The sequence below is a fragment of the Rhinolophus sinicus genome, linkage group LG18 (genome assembly GCF_036562045.2).
Source record: "Rhinolophus sinicus isolate RSC01 linkage group LG18, ASM3656204v1, whole genome shotgun sequence".
Lineage (NCBI taxonomy): Eukaryota > Metazoa > Chordata > Mammalia > Chiroptera > Rhinolophidae > Rhinolophus > Rhinolophus sinicus.
In genome coordinates, this window is record NC_133767.1 from 4,148,043 (window position 1) to 4,161,015 (window position 12,973).

The following is a 12,973-nucleotide window of genomic DNA, read 5'->3' on the forward strand; positions in this document are numbered from 1 at the left end:
TCCGTGTTCTAAGGTCCCTGACCTGGCAGCCAGACTCCCCGGGACGAGTCCCTGCAGCTACTCGCCGACGTGGGGAAGGCAAAACTCTCATGCTGGAGTCTGGTGTGGGCCTCCCAGCGTCACCACCGAGCGCAGGCACCCCTCCATTCAGAAGCCTCATGCGGCACTGATAGATGCCACGCGCTTGTCTGTGTGCCGGGGGCATGGTGGCGAGCGACAGCAGCAGTGTCCCAACTCGCGTGCAGACAGTCACGCAGGGAGCAGAGAAATCCAGGGGATGATTCAGAGGGGACAGGAGAGCAGGGTGCCAGGTGGCGAGTGCAGCGACGGTGGCATGAGTGGCAGGGCGGGGGATGCTCTGAAGGGGCCGTCGGGGGTTAGGTCAGGACCACAGAAAAGGGGGGGCCCGGAGGAGCGTTCTGGGCAGGAAGCTCAGCACACGCCACCGGGGCCCCACAGACGAGTGTGACGGGAGGAGAGTGGTCCTGGGTGAGTGCAGGTCAGGTCTGGAGGCAGGGCTCGCGTGACAAGGCGGGGCTGGTGAGTCTTTAGCTATTTTTCTGCCCAATAACTAAAATAACTAGAAGCCGACATTATACCGCAGAGGGAGAAACTGCATTCCATAATCCATACTTCAGTCCATCTGTCCAACCGCTGACACATCTGTTCATGCGTCCGACCATCCATCTAACCACCCACTCATTCATTCAATGATCAACCTGGTACTTATTTTGAACTAAACCCTGTGCCAGGAACAGGGGAGACAAAACCAAAGTTAAACATGGGATTTGCAGCCTAAGAGACCCTGAGTCAATTTTGAGCTCTTCCACTTCCTAGTATGGTCCAGAAAATCATTGGATCTCCACAGGCCTCAGTTCTCCAACCTGTTAAATGGGACAAATGCCACCACACTGGTTACCTACCGGTCTGCTATTAACACAGGCTTAGGAGGAATCACTGGCTAGGATTAAAAAACGGAAAAGACACAGAGGTTCTAGTAGAAGAAACAGACCAAGGTCCCAGGTTGCTTTGGTCCTCTTGACACCGACCACCCCCATCCCGCTCTGCCTGCCGTTTAAGATGCCAGTTCCAGTGTGTGGGGCGGCAGAACCTTCTCCAGGCACAGGGGCAGCTTATCTTTGGGGCTCTCCAAGTCCCCTTGCCCTCCATCCCCAACCACAGGTGTCAGATGGTGGAACCGAGCCCAGCAAGGGGCTGGAAAGGCCACGACGTGTGGCGGGCTCCTCACCTCGGAAAACTGCAGCCTCCCAAAGTCGCTGGGCGGGCTCGCGATCTTGAAAACCTTTTTTGGCATCACCCACGTCTCCAGTGTCTCGAGTTTGCTCACAGCCAGATTGGTGGCGTGATGCTTGATGAGAAAGCCCTGGAAGCGGTCAGCCAGGAAGTAGAGGTGCACAGACGCGGGGTGGCCCATGGGGTAGTACCTGAAAAACACACAGAGGCTCAGCGCGCTCACGGTCACCGCCGGAGGGGTCTGGGCTCACGACGGGGCCTCTCGCCAATCCCGCCGGTCCCGCGCCTCCAACGCAGCCCATGTGATTACACAATGCTTGTCGTCATTTCTGAACGTGCCCCCTGTGTGTCTACGATCTCAGTAAGTATTGACGGCAACTTTGTGGCTGATGACAAACGTGACGCACGCTGCCTGTACGAAAGCACAATAAAGAAAATAATCGCTACTCTGGATGCTTCTTTGCATAGACGACGTCCACTCACAGACGTGGACGGGCCTTGTGGTGCCAGGTGACGGGGAGAAAACCATGTCACACAGACGTACCTCCTCCCGGCCTCATTTTCTATGCACGTCTTTGCATATATCTCATGTGGCGGGGATCGTGATATACACACGGGTTAGCTCCTGCTTTTGCCCTCCTCCCCATCATTATTACGTCTTTGAAAAGTGTCAAAAAAAAACACATGATTTTTCTGACTGTGTAGACACCTTATTCCATCGAATGTAATGTCATATTTGACAGAGCAAGTTCCCCATCACTGGCTGTTTAACTGGTTTCTAATTTTTTGCCCACTCTAAACAGCGCTGCATTAAAATCCTTGAGTAAAAATGGTTTTGGAACACACCTTCCCCCCCGCCCCCGACCCCCTAGGGCTCCAAATGTCTGCTGCCCAGCTTCTCGGAAAGGTTGTGATTTATGCTCTCACTGTCCTCACCCACGGCGCTGGGCACTGCCCTTAAACACCAGTGCTAGTCTGAGGTCCGTATATACACACACACAGAGGTAGCTGCTGTTTCAAGGTGCGAGTCTGTCACATACAAAGGCGGGCTGGCTGGGAGGGGCAGGGGAGCTAGATGCCCCGAGGAGGGTGGAGGGCAGGAGGCAGGGCAGAGGCTGGTCGGGCCCAGCCGCAGCCTTGTTCTTCCTGCTTGTAAAGTAAAAGGCTGCCAGCAGTGTGTCACTTAGAGGGTGCTTGAGGCTCCTTAACAGCGGTCCACAAATCACTGTCCCCGCTCAGCCTCCTTTGTGTCCAGCGATAATGGTTGGGGAAGCTGCCTCCCTGTGTTGACACTTCTCCGGAAATCACTGCCTAGTTGTTGGGGGGGGGGTCTCCAGGGGCCCCCCCTTCGGGCTACTCGCTGGGCATCACGGCTCACACAGGGTGCGTTGGGTCAGGACTTCGGGAGCAGAAAGCGTCCCTCTGGACGGTGCTGAAGATGGCGCCACGTGGAAATGCTTTAAGCTGTGCTCTGTGATACAGCAGCCGCTAGCCACTTGTGACGACGTGAAATGTGGGCGGGCGAGACTGAACCTTTGGTTTCATTTAATCTGCGTTAAACTGAAATACCCACTGGTGGCTAGTGGGGACGGACCTGGGCACCACGGAGTCATGGTAATTCTTGGGGTCACTGGCGTTTTCTCCTCCTTTCCTGTCTCCATGCTCTTTTCCACGTGACGTTGCAGGGTTCCTGGTGTGCGTGAGGCAGAGTCTATTCCCCCTTCTTGAACCTGCTTTGCTGGCAGAATGTGGCGGAAGGGGTGCCGTGTGAGTTCTTGCGAAGCCTCACACACCTCCACTCGCCTCTCGTGTTCCTTTGCGATCACCATGAGAGCACGCCTGGAGGGTGACACACCGGGCACAGCCACCCAGCTGTCACAGCTAACAACCCCCAGCCCCACCCCTGACCTGCGGCAGGAGACACCAGCTGACACCAGAACACATCCCAGCTGCCCGCAAACGTGAGCACTGCACAAATGCTTCTCATTTCAAATCACTGATTTGGGGCTTGTTTGTTACGCGGAGTTATTGCCACAGATAAATAATACACTGTCAGTGTTTGTTCTGTAAGGTGGGTGGGGTCAGTGACGGTGGAAGAAAAGCAGGAGAGCTTGTTGGCCTGGGTGTCGAAAGAAGAAAGTGTTTCTAGAAGGGAGTGGTCGCTGTACTGGGTGCTAAGGGGTCAAGCACTCAGGAACCCGGCAGGTGGTCTTCGCGTGCTTGCTGTCCCTCGCCTTCCGTCAGAAATCCTGCTGTGTCCAGCTGAATGCAGCCTCTGCTGTCACTGCCAGCATCTGGTCCAAGCCACCGTCGTGCCTGGACCTTTGTACGAGCTTCCTCACTGTCTCCCTCCTCCTGTTGTCCGCTATACCCTCGTCATAGGGCCATATCCGTCCTTCTCTGCTTACGTGCCACCAGAGGCTTTGCTACGATAGCATCCAGACTCCTCACGTGGTCTGCAAAGCCCTGCTTCTTCCTCTTGCCCCACTTTGTCTCCCTCTGCTCCAATCCACCACCTTCTAGCCACATGGACCTTAGTTTGGATTCCGCGTAGACATTGTTTCGGACTCCTGAACATACGAAGCTCATTTCCGCCTCAAGGCCTTCACACAGGTGCTCCTCTCTGCCGGGAAGACTCTTCTCCTCAGGACGGCATGGCTGGCTCTGTCTTATCATTCCGCCTCAGTGTTACCACTTCAGAGAGATCATTGACCGCTGACTCTTACGTCACCCACTCATTGCCATCATGTGACGTTACCTCCCCCCTCAGCCCAGCATTTATCCCTATGGATCTTTTGTTCTTAGTTATGCGTGTGTCTTCACACTAGAATGGGAAGGCTTTAGGCTCAGGGCCGAGTGCCCAGGGCCCCCCACCGAGCCTGACACATGGCAGACGCTCAGTCAATACTTGTTGACTGAGTGAACATTCTAGAAGGATTTTCTCTTGAACCCTTTGCTTCTAAGGTACATCTGGGATACATGTAACCCAGGACTGAACGCAAAGCCTTCTGGGACCTGTCTTGACTGTAGATGGCTCTTAATTGAAACTAAGGAGGGAGTTAGTTATAACGAGAGGCAGTACAGTAGGCAAGGTGCAACGCAGCAGAACCTAAGGGTGGCTCAGATGCCATCACTGGGCCAAAAGGGGTGTTTCTTTTTTTCTTACTTAAATTTAAGGTGGGCATTGAAAAACATTAGGGACTCACAAAAATCTAGATTTCTGCTTTGTCTTAAAAAATGGTTGGCAGCTCCCAGTCTACATCCGAATCGGGCAGGGTGGCCCGGTCAGGCCCCCTGCAAGGGTTGGCACTGGCTGACACATGCTACTTGCCTGGCCCAGGCGGACACGCAAACGTGAGCACCGCTGATAAAATACTGACATCCTATCTCTGCAGGGTGGCCCACAAGCAAACTTTACGTCCCTGTTCTCTCAATCTGCCATTTTGAACATTTATACGGTGAACATGTGTTATTTTATAATGAGAAAAAAAGTCAATAAACATGGTATTTACAAAAGGTTATACCAGACGCCATTTGCATGAAGTACCCGGAGAAAAATGAGACTCTTGAAATCCAGTTTTCCCCTGCTGTTCCCCCAGGTATCCCAGGGGCAGGAACTCACTCTCTTCCGCCTTTGGGGGTAAGGGCCCTCCGTCCTGATCTATTTGTGGGCTCAGATTCACAGATACACCGGCTTTGCCCACAGCAAGGCACAGTGGTTCCAGGAGAATAAAACATGAGCAAGAAGGCACAGACTCCCAGGCCTGAGGTGCCCGGATGGCTCCCTTAATCCCAAAACAAGTACCAGGAGAAAATTTCAACAACCCTACACACATCGGGGGTGTCTTCTAGAATTTCCTATAAGATCATGTATCTTATAGGTCCTGTAAGGCCTAGGATTCAAACTCTTCTTGAACGACAGGCAGCTGCCAAGCGCCGGCACTGTGCTGTGTCCTGGGGGTTCATTCAGCAGGCAAGGATTCTGCCCCCAGACCGGCCTGGGGAAAGACCTTCACCGCGCCCTGGACCCACGGCCCTGCTGCTGCACCAGTGGGAGGGCTGGAGGTAAGTCTGAGTTACTTTCAGCTTGGGACAGGGAGGGGCGGGCTCTCAGGGAGAGCTCTCAGCAAGCTGCACAGAGGCTGTGGGGTTGCGATGGACCCCGAAGCCCAGGAAAAGGCGGGCTGTGCGGGGACGGTAAGCAAAGGAAAGCACGGAGGGAGCAGGTCACATAACCAGTTCCGGAGCGTGTAGCTCACACAGTAGGCTCTCTGTTGACTGGACTGCTTTTCGCAGCTGGATAATAACGGCAAGAACACCCACTGAGCACTTGGTATGTAAAACACTTAAGATGGGGATAATGAAAACACATACCGTTTTTCCCTGAAAAGTAAGACCTCGCCCGACCATCAGCTCTAATGTGTCTTTTGGAGCAAACATTAATATAAGACCCGGCCTTATTTTAATACAAGACCAGATGTTATATTAAAATAAGACCGGGTCTTATATTAATGTTTGTTCCAAAAGACGCATTAGAGCTGATGGTCGGGCTAGGTCTTATTTTCGGGGAAACATGGCAGGTAACTCAGGAGGTCTTTTTGTTGAGGAAGATTTCCTTTGAACCTCACAACAGCTTAGGTCGTAAGGCTAAGCTGCACAAACGAGGGTCAGAGAGGTGAAGGACTTGCCCAAGGTCAACAGAATTGAGTTCCAACTGCAGACCCTGGGGTCCCAATCCCCACGGGGCTCCCTTCAAACTAAGTTGGACTCTGCAGGGAGAGGACACAAGGCTGAGGCCACAAGGAAACAGTGAGGCCCCAGCCTGGAAACTTTCCCATGTTTTCCGAATTTTAGGGAACAAAATAATTCCTCAGGAGAGAGATGGGTGGGCAAGGAGGCACACACGGGGGAAGGCTCAGTGGAGAGACACTGATGGTAATTTCTTTGAAAAGGAGGTGGGAGGAGAAGGGAGAACAAGAGAGGAGGAGAGTGATTAGAGGCACTTTAGGAAATGCGTCCTGAAAAAATAATCAGAAAAGAGAAGGGGGGGAAGAAAGGTTTTCTGCAAAAAGAGCCATCAGAACATGATTTACAATGGTCCATTACTGACAATAGCTACAGGAAGGGCTGGATTAAGCTCATTCTGCAGTTTTTACTGGAATACCAGCGGCATTAGAAAGGATCCTGGGCATCACGGCAGCTGCAGAGCTGCCCAGGGACGGGGCTAATACTATGATGCCAAGTGGGAAAGCAACAGCACAACAGACTCCCTGCAAATGCGTACACGTCTGCAGTGCACATGGATGGCGCGTGGGAGAAACGCCACAAAGTGAAAAAGGCCGCTTGGCTCAGGGAAAGGTGAGGCGGGTGTGGGGTGGTGGGGGAGGGGGTGTTGAATTGTTTTCCTACCTTCCCCTGTGTTCTACAACACCCTTCCCTCCATGTCAACTGGTATCCGCTAGTGGCCGGTGAGATGGTTCTAAAGGGTCCTCTGAACGTTTTAAATCACAGTTCTGCATCTGAGCGATGCTTTTGGTGATCATTTTAGGTGTGGTAATGATAGCATGGTTATGTTTTAAAAAAGGAGTCTTTCATTGGAAAAACCGAAGTGTCCTTCGATAGATGAATGCATAAAGAAGATGTGGTATATATACACAATGGAATACTACTTGGCCATGAGAAAAGATGAAATACTGCCACTTGTGACAACATGGATGGATCTTGAGATTATCATGCTAAGTGAAATAAGTCAGTCGGAAAAAGTCAAGAACCATATGATTTCACTCATATGAGGAATATAAAACTGAAAGCAACAAACAAGCAATAAAAACTGGTCGACACAGAAACAGCATGGTGGTTACCAGAGGGGAAGGGGGGGCGGTGCAGGGAGGATAAAGAGGGTAAAGGGGATCAAACACATGGTGATAAAAGGAGAACACACAATGCAACACACAATGCAACATACAGGTGGTATATTAGAGAATTGTATTTTATGTTATTAGCCAATGTCACCCCAATAAATTTAATAAATAAAAAATGTAAAAGGAGTCAGTATTTTTCAGAGCTGTCTATTATTTACAGCTGAAACGAGATGCCGTCTGGGATGTGCCTCAATCAAACTGATCTGGGAGGAGGGGGTGGTGACCCAGGATTGGCCCCGAGCTGGTCCCCGCTGGAGCTGGGTGATGGGAGCATGGGGGTTACACGCTCCTCTTTATTTTGGATATATCTGACATTTTCCATAACAGGAAGTGAAAAAAAGTGCTGTTTGCTCATGGTTACCTCCCATTTAAGACACACACAACTATACAAGGGGACCTAGAACTTCCTTCTAAATTACACACACTTAGCATGAATGAGTCCCCTGCAAGGCAGTAGTTGGGTCAACATCACACCTGCTATTCGGGAAGGAGACAGGCGAGGAGGGCTTAGACCGCACGTGCTCTGAACGCTGTGTGGGTGCATTTTACGCAAAGGAAGAGCCGGAAAAGCATGGGGCGGACTTGCAGCCCCTAAAGCAGAGGGGGTCCCTGGGTGGTTCCCTCCTTCCTGGTCCCCGCCCCCCCCCCCCACGGTCGTGCTTGGCCCCCGGCCCCCGGCCCCGGCTCACCGGCAGCTGTTCTCCCCCTCCGTGTGCAGCGATGTCTCTGCCCGCCGCAGGCCCAGGCGGGCGAAGGCGTGGTACAAGGTGAGCGCCACGTCGCTCAGGCTGTGGACGCCGTCCGGCTCGTCGTACGCGTTCTCCCAGTAGGAGCGCAGGCCCGGGGTACCTGCGGGGTAGCTCCCGTACAGGTAGTGGTCCAGCTGCCCGATGACCTCCTGATTCACCACGGCTTCGAACTTGCGGGCGAAGAAGGTGGGCCGGGCGGTCTGCTGCGCTCGTGGGAGAGAGAGACGAGATTCAGCGAGTGGGGCGGGGGCGTGGGCGTGGGGCGGGGGGCAGGGCTCCCGCACGCAGAGGCCAGCGCGCACTGACGTGACACGCTAAGCTCTCTGTCCTCCGTTTCCTCCGCTGCCCATGGAGCGGACAGTCAGGGTGTGAGGACGTGAGGAGTTAATATTGGTGAAACATTTAGAGCCGCGGTGGGCGTGCGGGAAGCATCATGAAACGTTTCTTAAATAAATTGTATCCGAGGTGTTTGGAGCTGGGCTGCATCTCAGAAATCATTTAGCTGGAGGTCTAGGGCACATACAGCCTACGGACATATTTTAATTGTCCGGCAGTGTTTTAAAATTGAATTAGCTGGCAACATTTAAGAAGTAAGGAGAGTTCACAGGAACCATGTTTCCCTTCCCTGTGCACAGAAATAGGTCTGGCAACCTGGGGCCATGTTCCTACATGGTAACAGCTGGTTAAAGCAAAACAGCAGCTGTCCCTTGAGATGGGCCTGGTCTCTTCAGCTCACCAGTCACCACCATTCCCGATTACCCGCTGGGCATTGCAGCCCACATCTGGAGATGAGGTTTAGGAATCTGTATCTACAAAAGCTTCCCTGGTGACGAGGACGCAGTGTTTGAGGACCCTTTGTGTAAGCCACGTTTTCAAGGCGACAGAGGCCCAGAGAGGGAAAGGGACTTATCCAAGGTCACACAGCAAGGTAACGGCAGAACCACAATTAAGATCCAGGGACCAGGATTAAAGAAACAAAACACTGCGCACCCGTTATATACTAGGTCTTACACTATAACCCGGGCAGGGATCAACAAACTTTTTCAGTAAAGGCCAGATCATAAATATTTCCAGCTTTGCAACTACTGGTACTCTCTGCTGCTGTAGTGTGAAAGCAGCCACGGACAGAACTGTGACCGAATGGGTGTGGCTGTGTTCCAATAAAAACTTTATTTACAAAAGCAGGTAGTGGGCTGCATTTGGCCCAGGGGCTGTAGTTTGCTGACGCCTGGTCTAGGGCTACGGAAACAGTTCCAACACAGCCCCCTCCCTTGAGGAGCTTATGGTCTAGTGTTACTACTGACCTAAGTTTGGCTCTGCCTCTGCTCTCCCGACAGCTGGACCTTACTAGGTGGCGCAGAGGTGCCCGTGAAGGCAATGATGTCTGAACCTCTTGCCACTCCTTTAAGCTGACAGCATGCGGTGGCTGCCCTTCAGAATTTCCCAAAGCGTGATAAATCAGAAAGGAAAGTTCCTGGACTTCCCCAGACCTCAGCAGTTCTCAGCGGGGGCGAAGGGGGGGAGTTTGCCCCCTGTGGACATGTGGCATGTCTGGAGGCATTTCTGGTTGTCACCAGTGCTGGGGGCTCCTAGGTCTAGTGGGAGGAGGCCAGGGATGGATGCTGCTAAACACCCTCCAGTGTCTGGGAGCCCCCCACCCTCAACACAGCAAAGAATTATCCAGCCACAAGGTAAAGAGTGCTGAGGGGGGAAACTCTGCCTTAGGTAGTCTCAGGTTTGTACCCAGAAATGCGTTTTTAACAAATACTTCAGGGGATTCTGATGGAAAAGCAGTATAAAGAAATGGATATGAGTATGGCCTTTGGGAATGTTGGGCTACGTTGGGCTGTGTGACCTTGAACAGCTTTTTGATCTGTCTATGCCTCAGTTTTCCTATCTCTAAAATGGAATAATAATGATTAATTACAATTATAATAATTGTCTATCTGTCTATCGATCAGGCTGTTGGGGTTAATGGGTTAAGGAGTCAATACAGGCGGCGTGGGTAAGTGACCAATAGATGCTGGCTCCTGCAGATGTTGTCACTATTCCTATCCATAGTGACAGCCGGGGTTGGAAAGGGCGGGAAGGAGACGCCAGGCCTGGCCTTGGGGCCCGCAGAGCAGGCTGGGGAGGGAGGTGCGGGGGCTGGCGGGCGGGGTGTCACCTGGAAGCGATGGAAGTCCTGTGGCTTGAAGTCGTTGGGGGAGCAGCCGCACCAGTCCACGATGTGTTTGTACTGGCACTTGCAGCCCAGCTTGCGGTTCCAGTTGGTGACGCGCAGGTTGTTGTCCACCATGGTGTCGCAGTGGGGGCTGTTCTCCAGGACCGTGTGGAAGAAGGACTGGGGGGAGAGAGGGGCCGGCCTGAGCCCTCGGCAGCCTCCCTGGAATGGGCCGCGGGGGCCGCCGTGCCCTGAGCCCCTGACTGTGAAGAGACCCTCTGGGAGCCTCATGTAGACCCGAGGGTCTGCCAGGCGGGTCCTGCTCAGGGTCCACGGGAGGTTCTGTCCAGAGTGGGTCAGTTCTGCTCAGAAGTCTAACATTCTGAGTGTTTCTCTAATTGTCTTTCTCCAGCCGTGTAGGATATGATTTCAGGGCATTTTCTGTCTGCTCAGCAGAGAGAGAAAGTCCCCCATGGTATGTCAACACGGGCCCCTGAGCGAAAAACATGGCAACAATTTTCCAGAAAACCAAAAGGCTCTTGCTTTGTGAGCAGGTCAGAAACCAAAGGGATTCAGCTCTGAGATACCTTGACAACAAAAACTGAAGCTTTCGATTTTCACCCCTGGGCAAGGGAGGTCAGATGTGGGGGTGCATCAGGCCTGGGGCTGGCAGGCATCCCTGGCGCCCACCTGCCTGACGGGCTGCAGTGGTGTGACTACAACCCAGGGAGGGGTGTGGGGCGGGGGGTGCTCACTGTCCATGGTGCTGAACCAGGGGCCATCACTTCCCCTAATCCTAAAACTCTTGGCCAACCTCTCCGAGGAACCTGACAAAGAGGCCGTGCTGAGAGTGAAAAGAGAGACCAGAGGGAACAGACGTGGTTGGAGATGCTGAGAGAGACAGACAGACAGACACTGTGAGGCTGACTTCTATTTGGACACTTTTATAACCACCCCAGATACCAGAAGATACCTTTCCCCCTGCTCTCTGCTCCCTGGGGGAAACTATGGGGGCATCCATCTGTTTGTTCTAAATTTATGGCACAGCCCCGATTTCTTCAGAGCTGGTCCCCTGGAGGTGGTCTGGGAGAAGCGACAGCAAGGCGAGCGGCTGGAATGGGGGAAGGTGGGGCCAGGAGGGATTGGAGTGCAACGCGCCTGTGTGTGCTACGGCAGGGCTGGGGCAGAGAGCCAGCCTCGGACGAGCATCTTAACACAAGCCCCAAGCAGTCTGTTCTCAGTGGGCAGGTGTGTGGGCCAAATAAGGCTCCACCCACCACCCCCAGCTGACCCTCCTGTGGTGCTAACTCGTGTGCCTGTGACCCTGGATTTTAAGCTTGAACCGTCTGCAAGCCCACAGAGGTGGCTATTCTCCATCAAGTGGGAGGGAAAAGCACCCAATTACTGATTGCCCTGTGTCCCTTCATAATGATACAGAAATTCCCTTCAAGATAATGGATGAGGAGGTTATCGGAATTGAGAGAAAAGGTGCTTTTTGCTGAAACAGGATTAAAAGCTGATTACTTAACATGTGTGCAGAATAGCAAAACCTGATGAGGGCCCATCACCCCTCCCGGGGCCTGGCACTGCCCCAGGTGCTGGCGAGGGACGCGGAAACCATCAAATGAGATGCACTGTCTCGTCTGGCCTGGAAACATACAACCTGAGTGATCTGGAGATGGGGCATAGACAGGAAAGGCAGGGTGGACCACTCATGGGAGGTGTTGGGGGCTCAAAAGGAACAGAACCAGCTCTGGAGTTCTCTGAGGTTGGAAACTGGGATGAAAGGGAGCTGGCGGTCAGGGAGCCAGACTCGCTCAGCCCAGCTCTGAGGAGGAGGCTGTGGCATGTCAGAGGTAACACGTCAGCACTGGGTCCCTGCCCACTTCCAGACGGGGGAGGGGCTGTTTGAGAACAGTCTGCAGGCTTGCACGACAGGGCTCCTGAGGTGGACTGAGTGTGCTTGTGTTCCCCCAAATTCACAGGTTGCCGTCCTAACCCCTGATGGCGTAGTGTTAGGAGGTCGTTAGGAGGTGAAGGTGGAGCCCTCACGCATTGGATCAGTGCCCTTACGGAAGGGACCCCGGAAAGATCTCTCACCCCTTCAGCTATGTGAGGACAGAGAGAACTGTAGGTAGCAGGCAGTCAGCAAGGCACTGGAGGGCCCTCATCGGACCAGGCCGGCACCTTGACCGCGGACGTCTGGCCTCCAGATGTGAGACGTGAATTTATGGTGTTCATAAACCACCTCACCTATCGTTCTCGGTAGCCCTAACTAAGGCAGCTTCCTGCCCTGAGGTCTGAAAAGTGGTGCATTTGTGAAAGCTTCCGAAAGCCAGCAGGCATTTGTGCAGGGGGCTGGGGTGGGTCCAGCAGAAGCCCTGGCTGGCTGTCGTTGGGACCACTGGGATTTCTGCTGTAACTGACGAGGCCAGCACTGCTGCCTGTCTGTCAGGAAATGACAGAACAACATTCAGACTTAGAAAAGGGATTCCTGGTGTTGAGAAAATCGTCACTCCAGGATCGGTGACTGTAGAGGAGCTGTGGACAGCGACGTGTGTGTGTCCTGCAAGGGCCAGCACAGACGAGTCCAGTTGTGCAGTTGTGCACTGCACAACTCTGGGGCGGGGTACCGTCCGCAGAGGTGTGTGTGTTTTTGTTTGTTTGTTTTTACAACACTCTTCTAGAAAATGGCCGTGTCTTGTTCTAACAATATCAGTACATTGTGATGATTTTATGACCATGGGAGCCAAGTGCCTTGAGGAGGGAGGGGCCTTGTCTACTCTGCATTAAGACGCTGTGCATTGTGGGTGGCAGCTCTGCGGGAGACCACGGGCTGCTATGACAGCAAAGTCCTGCAAGGTCCTGATACCGTTCTCCGTCTC

General features: G+C 53.2%; 1 protein-coding gene across 2 annotated transcripts in view; it reads right to left on the reverse strand.

Moving 5' to 3' along the window:
- Positions 1 to 12,973, reverse strand: part of XYLT1 (xylosyltransferase 1) — a 335,332-nt gene that overhangs the window by 12,297 nt on the left and 310,062 nt on the right. For both annotated transcript variants that reach the window (XM_074322544.1, XM_074322543.1), the window contains exons 8-10: positions 10,092 to 10,268; positions 7,865 to 8,127; positions 1,250 to 1,445 (exon numbers count right to left, since the gene is read on the reverse strand). In XM_074322544.1, the coding sequence (XP_074178645.1) occupies positions 1,250 to 1,445; positions 7,865 to 8,127; positions 10,092 to 10,268 (636 nt within the window). The remainder of the gene's footprint in view (positions 1 to 1,249; positions 1,446 to 7,864; positions 8,128 to 10,091; positions 10,269 to 12,973) is intronic.